The 20190-nt window shown below is 38.4% G+C and overlaps 3 protein-coding genes across 3 annotated transcripts in view; 1 reads left to right on the forward strand and 2 right to left on the reverse strand.

The window, feature by feature from the left end:
- The window catches only part of col9a1a (collagen, type IX, alpha 1a), a gene marked incomplete at both ends in the record, with an annotated part of 16655 nt that extends 10686 nt beyond the window's left edge, over positions 1-5969 (reverse strand). Inside the window, 11 exons of the mRNA XM_080029892.1 lie at positions 3-32; positions 609-641; positions 873-926; positions 1159-1212; positions 1589-1612; positions 2148-2183; positions 2477-2530; positions 4123-4185; positions 4289-4327; positions 4853-4927; positions 5895-5969. Coding sequence (XP_079886018.1) covers positions 3-32; positions 609-641; positions 873-926; positions 1159-1212; positions 1589-1612; positions 2148-2183; positions 2477-2530; positions 4123-4185; positions 4289-4327; positions 4853-4927; positions 5895-5969 — 537 coding nt within the window. The remainder of the gene's footprint in view (positions 1-2; positions 33-608; positions 642-872; positions 927-1158; positions 1213-1588; positions 1613-2147; positions 2184-2476; positions 2531-4122; positions 4186-4288; positions 4328-4852; positions 4928-5894) is intronic.
- Positions 5970-7044: 1075 nt separating this feature from the next.
- hyls1 (HYLS1 centriolar and ciliogenesis associated) lies at positions 7045-14539 on the forward strand. Its single transcript, XM_080029022.1, has 12 exons — positions 7045-7174; positions 7767-7903; positions 8103-8228; positions 8385-8440; positions 8758-8969; positions 9385-9440; positions 12073-12221; positions 12854-12899; positions 12993-13047; positions 13593-13674; positions 13861-13887; positions 14266-14539. Exons 2-12 carry the CDS (start codon positions 7804-7806, stop codon positions 14395-14397), a joined length of 1041 nt encoding a protein of 346 aa, XP_079885148.1. The 5' UTR covers positions 7045-7174; positions 7767-7803; the 3' UTR covers positions 14398-14539.
- On the reverse strand, positions 14499-19991 carry mrpl4 (mitochondrial ribosomal protein L4). The gene is made up of 9 exons (XM_080029023.1): positions 19802-19991; positions 18888-18969; positions 18443-18614; positions 17852-17903; positions 17395-17512; positions 16702-16808; positions 16236-16345; positions 15759-15832; positions 14499-14770 (listed from the first exon to the last, which is right to left on the reverse strand). Exons 1-9 carry the CDS (start codon positions 19847-19849, stop codon positions 14625-14627), a joined length of 909 nt encoding a protein of 302 aa, XP_079885149.1. The 5' UTR covers positions 19850-19991; the 3' UTR covers positions 14499-14624.
- Between the last annotated feature and the right edge of the window lie 199 nt (positions 19992-20190).

Consider the following 20190-nt stretch of genomic DNA (forward strand, 5'->3'; position numbering starts at 1 on the left):
CCATGCAGACCGGAGGGGCAGGCGTTCGGACACTGAAAAACACAACAGCCTATTTGAGGTCATGAAGAGCCCTGCCACTGGAGGCTCCACTGACAGTGACCCCCGAGTTAGCTTAGAAAAGTTAAGTTGAGTTCAGTCATTAATGTAATGAACAGGATTAAGTGAAGCCTCTTGATGTTGCAGTTTCGACCAATCCGGCATTCATATATGAAAAAAACACATAATTTAGAACTAATTTTATAATTCTTTTATATTATCTGTTTTGTTTGACGAATGTCCACTACAAAGTCTCGAAGGCGTGATTGTCTGTTTTGAGTATTTACATGTTGAGATCTCAGGAAGATTAGCTCTCACCCTGGTGTGCTGCTAATGGGATTCCTAAATAAATGATAAATCACACGCTCTGAAAAAATGTAGCCTTTACAACTGCGCTCCTTTAAAATATAAAACCTGTTAATTGCCACTCGCTTATTCTGAGCTTGTCAGCCATGTATCTCGTTCTACTCTGTTTTATTATTACCAGTAATATTTTATACTTATAAAACGTTATACTGTATAAAATATTGTTGAAGTGGGTGTAAATTAATATATTCTGGGATCAAACTTACCAGGTCCTCGCCTTGATAAATGCCTGGTGGACCCTAGAATAGGAAAACACAGACAATGTGGTTGAGCTTAAAAAAACTTTAAATCATTGATTTAGCTTCGTCCCAGCATTGACCCTTTTTAGTTTACATATCATAAACATGTTACCCCAAAACACCCTCCTCCCCAACCGTTACATTATTGCATCTGTCACTCACCTGCCAGCCTGAAGGTAAAATACTAATTTACCTAAATAATCAGAATTAAACAGAAGCTGAGATATTTACCCGTTGCCCAGCAACACCAGGAGGACCCACTTGACCTCTCTTGCCCCTCGCGCCCTGTGAGAAAAACATGATTTTTATTAATACAGTTTATGAAATATTGCATTCAATTTATCAATATTCTTTTAATTTTGGTCTTTTGTTTAGGACACTTAAAAATTATTGTTAAAGTTACTTGAATGTAAACGGAATAATTATAATATAAACTATTTCTACGGCGCCTTTCAAAACCAGTTACAAGGTGCTTCCCAATGAAAACTTTCATGTAACAAAAATATTATATGCTCACAGATGCTCCAGCTTTTCCCATTTCACCTGACAGCCCGTCTGTCCCAGGAATACCCTGTTAACAAACACAAACAAAATACAGAATTCTTCTTATAAAACAATATGTTGCAAATCAAGCCTCAAACACTATAAAAAAAAGTATTTGAAATATATAAAAATTGTTTAAGGGTTTCAATACTTGAATTAAAGTGGCTACTAGGAACTTTAAGTTTTTGTTGATTCTAGCGCCCCCTTTGGGAAAAAGTAGTAGTGTCTTTACGACGCCAGAATCTGCTGTCTTATTTATCTAATCTAAATCTAATTAATTTGTCCTAAAGAACGGGTCAGTACACCATGACATCACACAGAAGAGTGCAGTGAATGGACCAACATTTCTCTTATATTGAATCCAAAAAAATGTGTGCATAAAGATTGATATGGTAGATACTCACATCCAGCCCATCAGGTCCTACACCCTGTGAGAGAAATGAATTGATTAACAGAGTCAGACTGAGACTGATCAGTCAACAGAAAATCAATAAAGGACATTCGGGCCAACACAATGTTTATAGGGCTCAAAGAATGAGCTGAATGCATCTTAAAGCTGCCTGTTTCAGTGTACAGTTTAACTATGTGATGTAGATACTGAATAACATATAGGGATTTATAGCATACATTTTATTTATTGTAACAAAACACCCTTTTAATATGCATGATAATGGTTTAAACTGGCTATAATAATATCGACTGATTATTTGAAACAACATGTAAGCGGGTAGTTTAGATATGGATGGATAAAGACATCAGTTCAATGAGCTGTTTATTATCAACAGAAATAAGCATTTCAACATTTCTGTGAATTTTATCCTTAAATATGTATCTGAGCAAGCAAATATTTACATATCCTTTGCAACAATTGGTACAGAATCTGCATTTAGGATCAATCTAATCTTGGTGTTACTGAAACTGAAATGTATTTGATTTCAGGCATGCGGTATATTTTGTACTTACAGGCTCCCCCACAGGCCCACGTGCCCCAGCATCTCCCTGAAAAACAAACAAGGACAGAAATGTTAGTTTAGAAATACCAACAATACAAAAAATAATTAATGAAAATGTGCAAATAATTAGCAAAAGAGATACTATCAAAATCTAACCTAAATAAAGCAATAGGTCTATAATAGAAAATGATCCCAACAGGACATATGTATAGATGTGTAGATGCAGATGTTGGCATTAGAAAAAGGTTTTGCCAATCAGCTGTGTAGACGGTGTAAATTCTGCCTTTTAAGCTTCAAAAGAAAGAACAATTCAATTAAATATATCGTTAATGAACTTACTTTTGGACCCTGAAGGCCCAGCAGGCCCGGATCTCCAGGAGGTCCAACAGGTCCCTACAAGGACGACACAAAACCTCAAACTCACAATACAAAATTATGAAAATACAGTTGATGTTGAACATCTCCTGGCAAAGAAGCTTGTTATTTCTAGAGAATACTAAAAAATAGGGGGAAATCATTATAGGATTCAGAAAAATATATTGGATACACTAAGTGGAAAAAAATATATATATTTAGTCCAAAAATTATCACTCTACTTCACTTTAAAATGATTTCCTCTATTTATCTGCAATTAAATGGTTTACAGTGATGTCTTACATTTAGTTACGTTTCTTACAAGTTACAACTAAACATATGTTGTCATTTGCCTACTGTAATTATTATAACAGAGAAATATGTTGTATATTCTATATTATATAATTAGTTTTTATGTATGAAACTTGTTTTTGTTATTATGCTTGCTGTAACACAAATTGCCCAAATGATGACAATTAACTGCCTTGAACTTGACACATTAAGAAAAACTGGTTATCAGGAGGTGTGGCCTTCCTTCCATGCAGACTTAAGCTCCTCCCCTCACCTGCCTCCCTCATAAATATCTCTCAAACTCTCTCCACCTGGTCAAAGGCATCAGTAAGCAAATGGTTCTTCTCCACTACATGGTACCGGCTGCTCTACTGTATCGGGTAATTTTTTGACGGAGTAGGTACCAATAATTAGGTGCCCAGTATGTTAGTGTATAAAGCTTCTTGTCCTTGAAGGCCACTGTAGCTTCTGTAAATTCTCCCTAATAGAGGGGTTAGCAAGGGAGCGCAATCTAGAACTCACTACACACAGTAGGCTACCTTTAATGTTATAAACTGGTGTCTCTCTCCTCGTTAAACCCTCCACAAAACTCCTGAATCTGCTGCTCTGTGTCTGTGCAGCATCACCACAGCAGGCGTGAACACACTGAGCCCATTCTGCAGCCCCTTCCCCTGGACACGCTTCTCTCTCCGAACCCCCCCCCCCCCCTCCCACACACACACACACACACACACACACACACACATCCCTCTGCACCCCACCTCCGTCCCACACAAACAGACCCCTGTTTCTCCTGTCAGGAAGCTGCTCAAGACTCTAGACCCTAAATAGCCAGAATGATTTTTTTCAAAGTTCTTTTTTTCTTTTTCCTTTTTTCAGTAGAAGCCAAGATAAACGGCTCACACAGCAGCAGATCTGAATATCTCAAGTATCTCAAGTATCTCCAGCTCTGATCTTACAGAGATTCAACACATCCTTTGATTGGGGAGTTTAACCTGTAGGTGAAAGACTGGAGTAAAGCAACTACTGATTCAACTGCTAACAATTTTACCTCATAGATATAATCATGAAACTGTGCCAATTGATTAGGCCTACCTACATTAAAACAATTTCAATTTCAATTTTTCACAGACTACATGGTCTTAAAAATGCATATTTGTCATGTTTTTAGAAGGAAACGTAGTATAAATCAAATAAAAGTTGTAAAAATGTACATGCATGTACAAGGCCTTCAGTGTCTCGCCAGTCAGCTGTAAAATAGTGGATGAACACTGGACCAGCCAAAGCTCAAACCCACCAGTATTTAACCCTCCACTAAATCAACACGTCGTTCCACTTACATCTGCGCCTGGAAGACCTGCAGCCCCCAGAGCGCCGTCTTTGCCGTTATCACCGTCCGGGCCCTGGAAGGAGACATTCACTTCACGTTAATAATGTTTATATAGGTTCATGAGTCTTTTTTTTTTTTTTTCCACATGTGAAAGAAGAACTTAAAGGTCCACTCACTGGTCCGCCGACCACTGTGTTGTCTTCTCCTCTGTCGCCCTGACGACACATCAAGAACATGGTCACATCATGATGAGGTTGAAAATACACAAAAAAAAATACTTAAAATACTATTTGTAAGAATGCTGTTTACTTGTTGCACAGGACACTTGGTATGGGTCCATTTGTTTATTTATTTTTATTATTTGGTGTTTTCAAGACTTGCATTTGTTAAATTCTACAATTATAAAGTTGTATAGCCTTATACCAGTTCTTTAAGTTTAAGTTCTAAAAATATAACGTATTTTAGTATTTAAGTTTATTCATGATATTCCCCAATAAAAGATGGTACCCCTGTAAGTGTGAAGAAAGCTTCCAAGCAGAATTTCTTTGAAAGTGTAATGAAGTGTGACATTCATGGTGAACAGCCTTCTTAAAGTTATAAAAACAGCTTCCTCCATGTTGTGTAAAAACAGTGAAAACCTACTTTAGCTGAATAACCAAAACACGAACCAATCCACAGCTTTGACCTACATCTGAAAAACTCAACTTCATGACTGATCAGATACACAAACATCAACTCACATCAATGCCGTCCACGCCGGGCACGCCAGCTACTCCGGGCTCCCCTTGGGGGCCTCTGGGTCCGACCGGGCCCCTCTGGAAAACAAACAAAAAGATCAGTTTTCACTTTTTTTTTCATGCTAATATTAATTTTCTAAATATCATCCAGTGTTATGCTTCTGGTGCGTGTACTGGTGCTGGTGTGAAGGGCAGCGCACACAGAGTCCCTTTGTTTGGGTCCTGAGAGGGGAAAGGTCATGAAACTAAACCCAGTTTCCCCATTATCGTCTCATTATATCACGACTAAGTAACTGCATGTGTTCAGATTACTGCTGCTGCTGTCTGGACCTTATTGATGCCAGGTGTGTACGTTCGGGATAAATGGTTAGATACACTTCATAAAACTTCATAAAACACTCAAGACTTTTGTAGATGAAGCGGTTTTGTTATACATTTTGTTGAACTTAAACATTCAGCTTATTCTAACATTCACATGTCCTATACTGATTATATAAATGGCTCCAACAAAAAACGATGTAATTCCAACACACATTGTCTGAGAAAATCCAATATTAAAACCACTAAAAGCACACTTAAGCCTGGAAATTGTTATAGGGATTCAAGAGGATTTAGTTCAAATGCATTAAAATATAAGTATAAGCCAATTCAGCCAGACATTCTTAAATTTCGTAGGGAATATATGGTGAAAAAGAACTACTAAAAGAAGAGATATGTACAATAAAGTCTACACGTTACCAAGGGAAACAAATAAGTTGAAAATGCCAACAGGAAAATGAAATATAACACCACAGGAAATCAAAAATACTGTACAAACAAACCTTTACAAATCATATATACACCTCAGATTAGTTATATCATTATGTTCAATAAGAAATAAAAGATAATACATTACAATCAATCTCTATAAATCCCTCCCAGATCAGCACAGACAAGTTATACCTAGATAGATAACTATACTATTATAGTATAAAGATACTATTATGCACCTACATGAATATCACCTGGAATATACTACAGCGTTAAACAGCATCAATCTTCTCACCTGAGCGGAGCAAATCAACACGATTTGCAGTAAAATGACGAGCAGAGACTCCCGATAGATCCCGGACAGAGCCATGTTCTTCCCAGGGCCGAGGAAGACACTACAAAAGTCCCTTTAGCGTTTAGACGGGGGCTCACGGTCCACGGGCCACCTGTCAGTCTTCCTCCCTCACTGAAACCCCACCGGCTACTGGAAGGGGAGGCCGTTAGAAAGTCCTGATTATTCATGAGAAGCTCAGGCTCTGTAGCAGCAGGAGGAGGGGGTGGGTTGTAACACTAACTACCTTTACTCTGAAATTAAATTTAGTTTGATGCCTGAAAATACAGTAAAAATTGACCATGCATGACAGCAATTTTGTATGAAACTGTCCTTTACTTAGTTCCAGGATATTAATCTTAGTCTTTTTAAAACATATTTAAGCTCTTAAAAGAAGTTAAAGGAGAAAATTGACGGGTAAAATGAGGATATTCTCACATATTCATTAATCTTTAGGTTTATTTTAGAGCATATTTGTCATATTTGAAGGATAAGACAAGCTCAATGGTGGAGGTTGTATCCTTTCTACAGTGAAAAGTGTTCTATAGTACAATCAAAACCTTACTGATGTAAAAGTATGTCAGTATTTTCAAAGTAAAAGTCCTCAAGTTGCAGTAAAATGTTTTCCTTTTGTGGATAAATCTTTGTTGTCATTTGACCCCATTCAATGTTAAACATCAAGTAAATGATTGACATGACTTTTTTTTTTTTTTTGCTTCATATTTACATTATCTACTTTTCTTAATTTGACTAGGTAAACTTAAAATTGCCTTGATGATTTAGGTAGTGAAAAAAACATACAGTTGCCTATTTGACTCTACATCGCTGGAATTGGGGGACACTCCTCAATGATCTCTCAAGAATAAATAAAGGTTGAAAGAAACAATTAATGAAAAATAAACAATTTAGATTTTTACCAATTTTGTGGATTTGAATTTGACCCCAAGGATAAACAATTTTAGTTAAAATTGAGGATAACAGGAGGCTCTAAAATAAATGATGTAAATCCGTCTCCCACCACTGGTTGTTGTTGTTGCACTACTGCTCCAGTCCTGTGGGGGGCGCTAGATTCTTACCAGCCGCTATAAACAGCGGAAGTGATTCTGGGCGTCATTTTCAAAGCTCGGTAACGGTTGTTGTCTAGGTGCTGTGTTGCCGAAACTTGTAAACAATAAAACATAATTACGACTTATTTAAGCAACCGGTGATGGATTTACTATAACGGCGAGCTGGCTCCTTTGCAGGTGAGAAACAAACCCCTTATAAAAGTATCTGAATAAGTTCGCATTGTTTATATTTACTCCCCTGTTTGAATGCTGTCTGTTAGCTTAGTTAGCCGAACCCTGTTCAAAAGTCTGTCACTTCAGGATTTACTTGTTTATTAATAACTCTTTAATACAATACTGAAACTTTTTTGTAGCTAAATAGTGTCTTAATAGTTTTACTGGTGTATTCGGCTTGCACAAGAGAGACTATAAGTTATATTACGCTCTTATATTATTATCTAAACATTTGGAAAAATGTGTGCACGTTTGACTGTGACAGTCGGTATACACACGTTAAATTTTGAGTTAATGGAGTTCGGTTTAAATAAAACCTGTTGAAGCTATATACATCAATACATAGAGTACTTTATTGATTGTAAGTTACAACGCACAATGATGATTTTAAACTAAAATACTGAACACTGTCGATACACCTATCAGTTTACTCCATAAATAAGCCCTGACCCGGACCTTTTAAAAATGGCATCCAAAAAGTCTATTTTGTTGTTCTCCGTGTCTGTTTGTTTTTATATTGTTTTATTATATAGTATAATGTTTTTTTAATCTTCAGGTTTATGCCACTCCGTTGATTTGAAGCTGAAAACATTATGGACGACCTGGATTTCTCAGAAGATGAAATTCAAGAACAACTGGCGCTACTGGGCTACAACAACGTACCGAAACACAGGCTGCATGAATTCAAGCGAGGTTAGACTATCCGAAACATCCATCCTCTTCACACTTTCTCTGATTACTTTATTATTATTACCGTGTTATTTCTCGGCTTCATTTGTAGCCTAAATAAAAAGAATATTGGTCAAATCAAAGTTTTATTTAATTAAATTTTATCTAGTGATTTACATGTTAAAAGTGTTATTAAAGCTCACTTTGTTTTGTGTAATGTCAGATCTTGATGAACTGATTCGCCATGGAGATTGGAAAAGCCTGGCTTCACCAGCTCAGAAAAACGTCACCAACTATCAGACCACCGCCAAGTCTCACCCGAGTCCTCCAGCCTACATCAAAGAGAAAGGTCAGAGCGCTTACCTCACTGTGCGATAATAATAGTAATGTGTTTGTTTTTTTATCTGTATACAAAGCATGTCTTTTAAATTATTTTAGGATTTTCCATGACATTTTTTTTATTTATTTTTTAACTGGTGGATTATTGTATGTTGTGTGTTCACAGTGAGTCAAAGCAACTTTGAAGACTTTGGAGAAGGGTTTTTCTTACATGACAGACCGGTAAGTGTTAACCACATGTTACACCACATAGTGTTAGATTATTAGATATTAGATATTTCGAAGATCGTGCACAAGCAGAGATTGTGTTTACATGTTGTTGGAGTTCCCACTGGTTCTTGAAAGTTTGAGAAATTGAGAAAACAGTCTTAGTTACAGACGATTCTGTAAAGTTTGCTGCATTTGTCAATAATTATTAGGTTTGATCAATAATAAAGACATGCATAACATTAAGATTTGATTAAGTCGCCCTTTTAATCTTTTAATAGCATCAGGGCAGGCCCATGTGATTGATTTATTCTGTGTTTAATTGAACACAGGTGCTGACGTCCTATCAGAACAGAGCATGTGGACACTGGGACTCGTACGCTCAGCACTCCGTGGCCCCGGCGCTGCGGCTGCCTCCCGGCGCTCCCACCAGGCTGCAGGTGGAGTCTGACCCCGAGACAACGCTCCAATCACAGCTCACCGACAGCTTTGCATCCACGCCGGACACCCAGGGCAGACGCTGCATCCACAGAAAAGTCCTCAGGTCATTAGAATTATTATTATTTATTTTTTCATGTCTTTTTTTTTATTGAATTTTTCGGCATGCTTATTTGCTCATACACTTTGCCTGTCACAATGCACATCACAGTTTCAATTAATCAATTAACACAGCAGTTATACACTAGTAAGCTCTAAATGCAAACAGATTTATATACATCACATCACAGAAAATCATTAATAAGAAAAAAAAATCCCGAAGTTATGTTTAGACTTACATCTTCAATGTACAGACTCATCAAAAGGGTTAGCGCTGCAGTGATATTTAATCCAGTATAGAAATGTCAAGAATTAATGATTGTCGAGAAGTTGTTAACGGAAACAGAAGAAATCCTCTAACTGCTCAAACTTTGCTGGAAATGTAACAACTATAAACCGTTGTGTTATTTTTCCACTTACAGGAAACACAAAGGACAATCTCTGGTCTGTGATGAATCTGTCTACAGTGAAGACTCAGGTAACATATGCTTACTGTCATCAAAGTGTTTGTTAGTTATACGTTTTATTTACAGATCACTTACCTGGGTTATAACGTGTGTCACACAAGGCAGCAAATTCTTATCCACGACTTATAAAATCAAATATAGAATTTCAAACTCGGTTGCTAAACAGAAGCAAGCGCCAGCAGAATGAGCTAGCAAAGATCTTTAGGACAGTGGCACTGACACAAAGGAGGTGCTAAAATGAAATAAAAAGTTCCTCGTAGCTACTGTAAATGAAAGGGAACAAACCATAGACTAATAAACACAGAGGCAGAGATGTAATGCATTTGGTGGCCAGCATGTGGAGCTGTTACATCTTTTTTGAAAAGAGGCCTTACATAGGAGGGTTAATGGTTCAAGCTCTTGGACATCAGCTTAATCCTCTTACCTTTTAAGCCTTCTGCCTGAGCAACACTCACTCAACACACACACACACACACTGCACCTAGACTATCGTAGGTAACCACCATGTATAAAAACACTCAATGGGACGAAGACAGCGACGACGACAAGAACTCTCTCAACTCGTCCTTCTGGTCCGATGGAGAGAGAGAGGAGGAAGAGGGGGATGAGGAAGACGTGGTGGAGATGGAACGAGTGATCGGCGACGAAGACTCGAAAAAACCTGCGTCTGAATCTCTCCAGGAAGCTTCAGCAGGGGAGGACATACCTGGAGTTAATCACCACGGCAACAAGAGCGGGGAAAGTTCCGGAACTCGATATATTGATGGTTGTGACAGTAACGACGATGATGATGATGAAGATGAAGATGAAGAAAGCAATGAAGAGTCCAAACATGCAATGAAATCCCTCATGGAATCTTCAGAGGAGGAAAAGCATGGAGTTAATAGCTATGGCAACAAAAGTGGAGAGAGTTCCGGAAGTGGAATGGATGGTGGTGGGGAAGATGAAACCTATAGCAGCAGTTGTGGGGAGGAAATACCTGGAGTTAATAACCACGGCTACAAGAGTGGGGAAAGCTCCGGAAGTAGAAATAATAATGGTCGTAGTGACGATGATGATGATGATGAAAGCAATGAAGACTTCAAACTTGCAATTAAATCCCCCGTGGAATCTTCAGAGGAGGAGAAGCGTGAAGTTAATAGCTATGGCAACAAGAGTGGAGAGAGTTCCGGAAGTCGAAATAATGGTGGTTCTGACGAAGATGATGATGATGATGATGATGATGATGATGAAAGCAACGAAGAGTCCATACATGCCATTAAATCCCTCATAGAGTCTTCAGGGGAGGAGAAGAAGTGTGGAGTTAATAACTATGGCAACAAGAGTGGAGAGAGTTCCGGAAGTGGAATTGATGGTGTTGGTGGTGAAGATGGTTGTGATGAAAATAATGGTGATGAAAATGAAAGCCATAGCAGCAGCTGTGACAGTCCCGCTCCGAGTATGTTGACGTCCGGCTACGGGACCTACCGACCGGAGGAGCAGGACGGGGCGGACTACAGGGACGACCACACCATCACAGAGTTCGATCAGGACAGCCAGGGAGATCTGTCAGAGACCAGGGACTATGACGAGGAGGATGAAGGGCGTTCGCTGTACAGCTACGGAGGGTTTGATGTAGAGCCCACACAGTCGGGCTATGGTGGTACTGAGACCGGTTCATTGAGTGTGTTAGCTTTAGCCGGCGCAGAGCTTGGAGCTAATGTGGCGTGTGTCGGAGAAGATGATGATGTCGTTAAAAGCATGAAACTGGAGGAATGTCGAGAGGGATGTATAGAGAATCTACACAAAGCTTCTGGGAATGAAGCAACCAATGCAACTTCAGAGGAGCAAAATTACGTCACTGTTGAAAACAACTTGGTGTTGGATGGGAAGCGTTTGGAAGGTGGCACTGCTGACGTTTTAGAAGAAGAGAAACATGTTGAGAAAGAGAATGATGAAGACAATGTAGATTCTGAGTCTTCAAGCAACAGAGATATCAAGTTCATCGACTCTAAGGAGGAGTCCACCTGGCCGACATACGACAGGATGTGTGAGGAGTGGGAAGGCAACCTCAGGCAGCAGGACGGTAAATGGTTTACCTGCCTCTGTGTTTGTCACATAAATGCTGTGGGGGTTTTTTTTGGGACACTTTTACTTTTAGGGTTTGAAATAAATTAATTTCAGGTTTACTGGTATAAATCTGAATCCCCCACCAGATGGAAAATTTACCAGATTGAAAATGTGTTGGGTAAAACTTTACAACAAGGTACACAACATTTTAGTAACTACTACATAGTTATGCATTACCTACTACATACGTTTTTTACATCCTTTTTTTTATGTAGTGAAAAAAAAAATGTAGTAGGTAATGCATAGCATCGCAACGCCAGACCAAACTAGGTCATGCATAACTATGTAGTGGTTACTAAACTTTTTTATTTAATTTTTTTAAACCTTTGTAGTAAGTAATCCAAAACTATGTAGTAGTTACTAAAAGAAAAAACCTATGTAGTAGTTACTAAAAGAAAAAACCTATGTAGTAGTTACTACAATGTTGTGTACTTATTCCAAAGTGTTACCATGTTTTGTTAATAATTGTGATTATTCAGTAAACTCCTGATAATGTGAATGTATGAATGAATGTTGTGATGTTCTTCTGTGCAGAGTCAGCGAGTTGTCTGGAGGAGCGGCTGGCAGACCTTCATCTCTCCCCGTCGGCTCAACACGACTTTGACACGGAAAACGAAGACACACGGAGCTCAGAGACGGACGGAATGTCTGTGAGCGCCTTTGATTCCTACGTCAGAGGCATGGTGGGTAATGTAGTCCGTACAGGAAGTAGTGACAGACATGTGCTTCCAATGTTTGTGTTACTCTACAAACTCCGCTGGTAAACATTGGGACATTGGGCAGAAGTGCTGAACTCTGGCAGGAGGTTCCACAGTAGACATCTAGGTTCAGTGACAGTTTCTTCCCCCTGGCCATTAGACTGTTGAACACTCACGGACAATAAATAAACCATCCACCATCGCCCCCACCCCCCTTTAGTATTTGAACCTTTACTTCATGCCATTGTGTTCACTCCACCGTGAGCCAAGGTGACAATTCCGTTTAATAGGTGCACTAGTGCATTTATTGAATGACAATAAAAACAAATTTAAGTCTTAGTCTAAGTCTAAAATATCACCAACCTGGGCGCTCCGGTGGCGTAGTGGATAGAGCGCGTACCATATCGGCTCCGGCCTTCGTTGCAGTGGTCGCGGGTTCAAATCCGACCCCTGGACCTTTACTGCAGGTCATCCCCCCCCTCTCTCTCTCTCTCTCTCTCTCTCTCTCTCTGTCTCCATTTCAACTCTGTACTATCTAATAAAGCTTAAAAATGCCAAAAGTTAATAATAAAAGAGTAAAATATTACCAGCTAAACTGTCCATTCCATTTTGGACAGACTCGAGCTCACAGTGAAGGCGACATCAGGCCCAAAACCAAATCCTGTAAGTCAACAGCGACCAAATGAACCGACTCATGTTTGTGTTTTTATGACATCCATTTATCTATAATGAATCAAACGTTTTTTGCTGTTTCAGTCATCAGACCCGTGGTGAATCAGCCAACCATAAAGAAGTCGGACCCAGTGGCCAAGTAAGTACCAGCAACTTGGAGTGAATTCTGCTCAAATTTAAAAAACCCAATGAAGTTATTTTAAAGGTCCACTATGTAACATGTATTAAAACAATTACATTACATATTGGATATGGGTTAATGGGTAGCAATGTAACTTAAAGAATTAGGCCTTCCCCATTGCCTAAAACAGGTAGTACACTTATTTCTATGAAAATAAATCGAGTCGTATTTTTCTGCGGAAAAATTTGAATGTGATGTTTCTGCGTAGCTGTTCTGAATCATGATGTTAGTTTAATTAATATAAACTAAACAGTGCAATAAAACTTACTTCATCCATCATTGAAAACGCTCAGTCACATGTCACGGTTTTTGCCGGTTCTCCCTGATGTAGTGAGAATACACATCGAGGGAGGAATTTCTGAAAGTTCAATGGTGCCCCTTTATTCGTTTTATATTCCCATTAATAATAATTACCTTATTCAGGACACAATGGATGGTCCATTGTACAGTATAAAAACAGATTATATATCAGTATAGGTCATTCATGTGGTTTGTCTCTGCAGGTATTTCCAGTACAAGCAGCTCTGGGAAATGTTTAAACTCCCAGGAGAGACGGACAGGAGAGCTCTACGCCTGGAGGTAAAGGTACGAAAACATCTTACACTGTAAAAGAAAACCTTTTTTACTTGTATTCATTGTACAAATATTTATTTTCCAACTGTTCTATTTAGTTTAGTTATTTACCTCGTTTTAAATGTCATACTTCTTAGTCTAGTTTCTGTCACATGTGGCCACAACAAAACTAATGCTCTTTTTTTTTTGTATTTGCAGGAACGACTTGCGTATGAACCTCCAGCAGTGAGTATTTACTCCCCAACTATTCTCCATAAAATCTGCAATAGACGAGATGTAATACAAAAGAGAAATATCACTAATGTCATAAATACATAGTGAATTATTTCAGTGATGAAAAACGTATTATATGGTAACACTTTACTCTAAGGGTACGTTAATTAACTGTTAGTAATTGATTAGGTAATGTGTAGTTCATGCTTATTAGGCATCAACTAACTCTTAATGCTTAGTTAACTAATGCTTATTGCGTTTACTAATGTACCCTTTTTGTAAAGTGTTACCTATAATATTGACTGAAAACCTCTGCTATGCTTTGACAGTTTACATATTGGTCATTATCTTTGCAGTACATAAATATTTAGTCTTTGTTCTGTGTTGCAGCTGAAACCTCGTAAAGTGTTCGTGCCAAACACCTACGTCGTGCCAACGGAGAAGAAGCGCTCGGCTCTGCGCTGGGAGATCAGGAACGATCTGGCCAACGGTCTCCTTCCACACAGATTCACATATCGATAATCCTTTTTGAACAAGCCTTTTGCCTTTTTTTAAATACGTTTAAATAGGCCCTTTGTCCTACACGTGTCTTTTTAAATAAAACTTTGCTTTTTTTTTGTTTATCATTGGCATTATTTATTGATGTTTTGTTTTCATACACATAATAAACACATAGAAAAACATTTGTGTCACTAGAGTCAGTGAATATATTACAGGTTATGGTGTGTGTGTGCGTGTGCGTGTGCTCTCTATGGGATGTCGGAGTAGGGCAGTTTGAAGGGGTACAGAGCTGTGTAGCGCTCGTCGTGCCAGAGCAGTTTGTCTTCCAGGAACTTGATGGTTTCCAGCGTGAGGATGACGACCTCGTGTTTCAGGATGCTGTGGACGTTCAGACCTGACAGAGAACACAGAACAATATATGTTCACGTCTACAGAACGTCAAAATTAAAGATGGCTCCTTGTAATTCAAAACCTAAAATACATTACATATTCTGACACATGAAATGATCTGATGCTGCTTTACTTTATTCTTCACAATCTTCCTGAAAAGACAATGCTAACTTAACGTACAAACTGAAGCTATGAATAATGCGTAATGTTAAAAACAGTCTTCAGATAGGGAGGATTTCCACTATGTAAAGATTTGTTTCATAAGCTGTAATACAGGCATACAAACACAGAAAGTGAACTATGTACATTTTTTATGAGTTTGATTTATTTATTTTTGCACTGAAACAAATTCTATTTCCCCTTCAGGGATTGATGAATTGAGAAAGAAAGTATCAATCCATCTAATATTGTTCAACATGCTTTCTTAGAACTTCATTAGTGAATGACTTCTTTTTTACAGTAACCGGTAATTTCAGAGTGTGCCTGCAGATGGCGATACTATCCTTTGTCATTGTGTGCTTCATGCTTCTACCATTAGCTTATTACCAATGTGACACAAAAAAATGTGATTGAGACAACATGATCAGATTTGTGTTAAAAAAAAAAATCCATATCAAGCTTCGGGGCGCTTGTGGTTCTAGTGGTTGGAGCGACACCCCCTTCCCCTCCATATAGGCTCAGTCCTCAGTTGCAGAAGACCACAGGTTTGTATCTGGCTCTTCGTTGTTCTCTGTCCCATTTCATCCCTCAAAACTTTCTAATAAGAGCATAGAAATGCCAAAAAATAATACTAAAAAAAGGGAAGAATTGTTTCTTCCTCTGCCGTCTCTCGATCGACCTTTCTTTAACCTTCTAAGTGCAGTAAATCGGTTGCTAGGTGTGGTCACAGCTTTGACACACCTAAGGTGTTCTTCAGCCCTGAGGATTTATGTCTGACAAAGATTCACGACAATAAAAGCCATTGAGACGTGAGGAATGCAGAGCTGACTCACCGATGGCTGGAATAATGTTCACCGTCTTCAGACTGGCCGTGGCCTGGAGGATGTTTTCAGGAAGCTCTTCAGCTCTGAAAGAAACGACAAAAACTTCAGCAGAAAGCAGAAAAGGTTTTTTTTAAGCTGTACTAGATAACTATGTAACAGGAATAAGTGGTCTCTTTGTTGACTGCTCTGCCATGTCTGAATAATTAGCCGATTAGTCGTCCAAAGGGTGATTTGACTTAGATTTCTGTCGCCAGTGATACATTTCCCAATTTGCGTTACTTCCTGACTTTCTGTGTGATTTAGGAAAGTAGTGGGCAAACAGTAGAGACTCCAAAGAGAAGAAGAAGTCTAGTCATAGCCACATTTAAGTGGAATGGTTATTGTGGACAAAATGCCAGTGGAAAATAATATAAAAATAAATACTTTTTTTTATAAATCTTACATATTACAGCTATAAGTTTAAGGAGCTTCTCTGATGATACTCACACATCGACTATTAACACGGAGTCGCCCCAGTGTCTGTCTTTGATGAGGTCCAGCAGGTACTGGGAGTCCGGTGTGGGGATGTTCAGAGAGTCCACGATGTGAAGGTAGTCCTGGAAACATATACAATACTCAGCTCAAAGAGGGGTCGATATGTAGTCCGCTTTTTAACCAAATTGAACAACTTTTTTTTTTTCAGCACAGAAAGATTAATTAGGCTAAAGTGTCACCCAGACCTTTTTTTTTATATATATATATATATAATGCATTACCATTAAACCTTCAATATGGAAGCAGCATAAACAAACATTTTCAGGGGCATTTCAGGCATGTGAGTAGGTTCCCTCTCGTTCATTCACAACTAGTCCAGTTATTTGTTGGCATCACTTTTCACATAAATAGTCCATTTTCTAGACTTTTCAATGGTCAGTTTAGAAATGATTTCCCGTCCTGAGCAGGTGTCTGTTACCTGAGCCATCTTGGAGCTGAGAGCCACTTTGAGTCCCTGCACTCGGACCTTCATGGGTAACATGTAGTAGTAACTGGTCGGTCCCCTGGGTCCATGGGACACGCCACCTGAGAAAAACAACACCTGTCAGTATCCTCACACCACACCACACAGCAGGTTAAGGGGTTTGGAACATATATTATTCATTTATATCTATTAATGTCACTTTCTATTTCTAATATACTACATCTAAAAAGGGAAATTCATTTATCTGACAGCTTTAGTTACTTTGCAAATTAAGATTTCTGTAAAAAAAAATATTCTGCATAGATACTGATAATAATAAATAAATACATAAATAAATAAATAAATAAATAAAAGAGATGAAGAGCTTAAAAAATGTGATGTTATAAATTGAACATTAAGAAAAAAAAACAATAATAATCGGCAAAACTGATTTTATAATTGTTTGTCAAACATTTGATGGTTGCAGCTTCTCCCATGTGAAAATCTGCTGCCTTTCCTTTTGAATAATGTGAAGAAATTGAACACAATACATTAACATCCCTTATCTACATCTAAATAGAAAATAGTTTTAAATACACAAAGCCGATTTCAAAAGAGACATTTCACAATCAAACTCAAACCACATACATGAACATCCCTGATTTACATTTAAATAGATACAAAAAAAATCAAACTCAAACTATTCACCTCCTTTCCATATCGGTGAGCGGATGCTGCCATGTCGAGCTCTCCCACTCCCCTTCTGATTCCAGGGTTTCTTGCCTCCACCTCTCACCTCTGATCGCACCTTTGTGTTGGCGTGACTCTGAGAGACACAAAAGTAAATATTAGTTTTACGTACACTTACACATGCATTTTATCATATGGCATTATTTATGTCATATTTCCTGTTCTTAAAGGATAACTGCGCCCCCTGTCACAGCGTACTGCACGATTTTGAAAAATGCGCTTTAAAGCACTTCTCTTGTTTTTGTATGGTTTGTTGTGTAGTTATATTTCTTATTTCGTACGGCCCTTTGAGGCATTTCTTGTGAATTAGGTCTATAGTGGATTTTGAATTATTGAATGATTAAAATCCCAGACTGAAACCATCTTACAACATTAAGGACAAACCCCTTTATGAACATGAGAATATGTGACTTACGATTCTTTTAAAATTCCTCTGCCATATTTCTACGTCGTGGAGAATATCGAGCCTGAGAGGAGAGAGAGAAACAAACAACGGATTAAAAGAGGATTGACAGATTTTTTACTCTCATTTGGTGTCCACACCACGCACAATTTATTTTCATACGAAAAAAATCATTGAATGCTCACATCCAGGTAACGATGACTCGCGTTTTGGGAAATACACTAAAATGTTAAGTTGAAAAGTTTTGTTGTTTTTGTTTTATTCTCTATATTATATATTAATAAGAAATCATTGGATGGCTGCTCAGAATAAGGTAATGACAACTGTGTTTGGGAAACAAACTAAGAAGAAGAACCAACTCCTGACAAATTGAAAAGTTTTTTTATTTATTTTTCTAGATATTTTTTTTTTACGGTATTTTCACCTCACAGTTGTAGAGTGACAGTGTTGAAATGGGGAGATGACATGCAGAGAACAGCCCGGGCCGGAGTCAAACCCAGGTCTGCTGTAATAAGGACTCAGCCTCAAATGGTACGTGCTCTACACCACTACACCAAGGGAGCGCCCCGAAAAGTTTAATACTGAAAAAAAAAAGTGTTTTACCTTGGCCGCACAGCGAACACATCGGGGTGAAGCTGAGCCAAACCGAGCGGCTCTGCGTCCGGCTGCTGCAGCGTCTCCACCCAGGTGTGAACGGGGCTCAGGTGAGCCGGGACCACCGCATCACAACGCCTCAGGACAGGGAGCGGGCAGTCAGGGGGAGGGGGGGCACGCTCTGGGGGGAGGGATGGATAATTGATTTATTTTTAAACCTGTACAATGTATTTTTTTATTTATAAAAAGAAAATAGGCTGTAACAAAATCTGTTCTGTAAAAACGTTGGACTCTATCTATTATGTTGTTAAAATGAATGACTTCAACAAACATCTTGAAATCCCTGATTTTACTGCATTCTCTGTGTGTGATGTTCTCTAACATGTTTGGTATAATGTTTGCATCACATCGGCTAGACTACAACACAGCAGATGAAGCTGCAGATTGGACTCACTTAATCTGGTCGGATCCACCAGGTTTGACGGCAGCAGAAGGTTTGAAGGGAGAGCGTTCTCACCGGCGAACGAAGAGGTGAACTGGGCACAAGAAAACGCAGGAGTCAAAAGGATATTCAACATTTTTAGCATTTAGCCTCACTCTCTGGCTCAAGAGAAGGCTACAGAGACCGTTCCTGTAACTGTTTGTGCATTTTTTTATATATATATATAGAAATGGGCAGAGGTCGCTTATCCAAGTTAGCTTAGCTCAAACACTGGTAGTTAAACGGAGAACGAAAAGAGAGAGCGTGAGGAGAACACACTGCTGTGAAGGTTTGATATCGGTTTACAGCAAGCAACTATCCCATTGATTAAACTAGCTTTTTGCACGTTTTTATAACTAGACATGTCTAACAGTAACAGCAGTGCTTTCTGAATATAATAGTATCTAGGATGCCTATATACAATATTTTCAAATAATATGTTTTTCATACAGTTTTTTATATATGCTTTTAAATAATGACATAATGCAATTATAAATTACCAGAGACAAAAGGACCGTCAACAATAATGTGAGACAGTTGAGCTGTGCTGTAACCAATACATGTTTGTTATACTGTTTCATAAATGATTTTAATACTGAAACTATTTCATGTTTATAATCAATCAAATAAATCAGCAAAGTGGCTATTGAACATTTGAGAACTGAAATCAAATTCAAAAGCTTCCAAGGAGACAGTGAGGATTTCCTTTTATCCGATGTCATAATAATCTAAACAATTTCATAAAACAAGGGCAACACCTGCGGCTCTAGCTCATATATTTAATATATTTAGACAGCACTTTGCCTTCATATCATTAGATTGTGTGCTAGTATAGCTCAGATGTCTGTCACACCTGTGTTTACTGAATAAAGTCAAACGTTTCTCACCCTTCTCGAGGCTCCTCTGCCGCAAATCACCAGACAACAACGAAGCATTTCGGTTCCTTTCGTCTTCCAGTCCCTCACACACACTCACAAATGTATTTCTTCCTTAAATCATAATAAACACATTATAAACGGGCTCGAATTGTGTATGCTTTTGCAGGAAAAGGTCGCGGACGCTTATGTTCTTGCGACGCGTGCTGGCGCTTGCTAGTGACGTCACGTATCGGAACGGAAGCTCACCTTTAAAAATAAAATTCATAAAATCAGCTCCTCGGGAAAATAAATAAAACAACCATTTTAATTTGAAATTTCTAAACATTAAAAATATCTTATAGACATAGAATAAAACCATAATCATTGTTTTTTCAAATTTAATAAATTAGAGAAATTCA

This window comes from Ammodytes marinus, assembly GCF_949987685.1.
Source record: "Ammodytes marinus genome assembly, chromosome: 6".
Taxonomy (NCBI): Eukaryota; Metazoa; Chordata; class Actinopteri; order Uranoscopiformes; family Ammodytidae; genus Ammodytes; species Ammodytes marinus.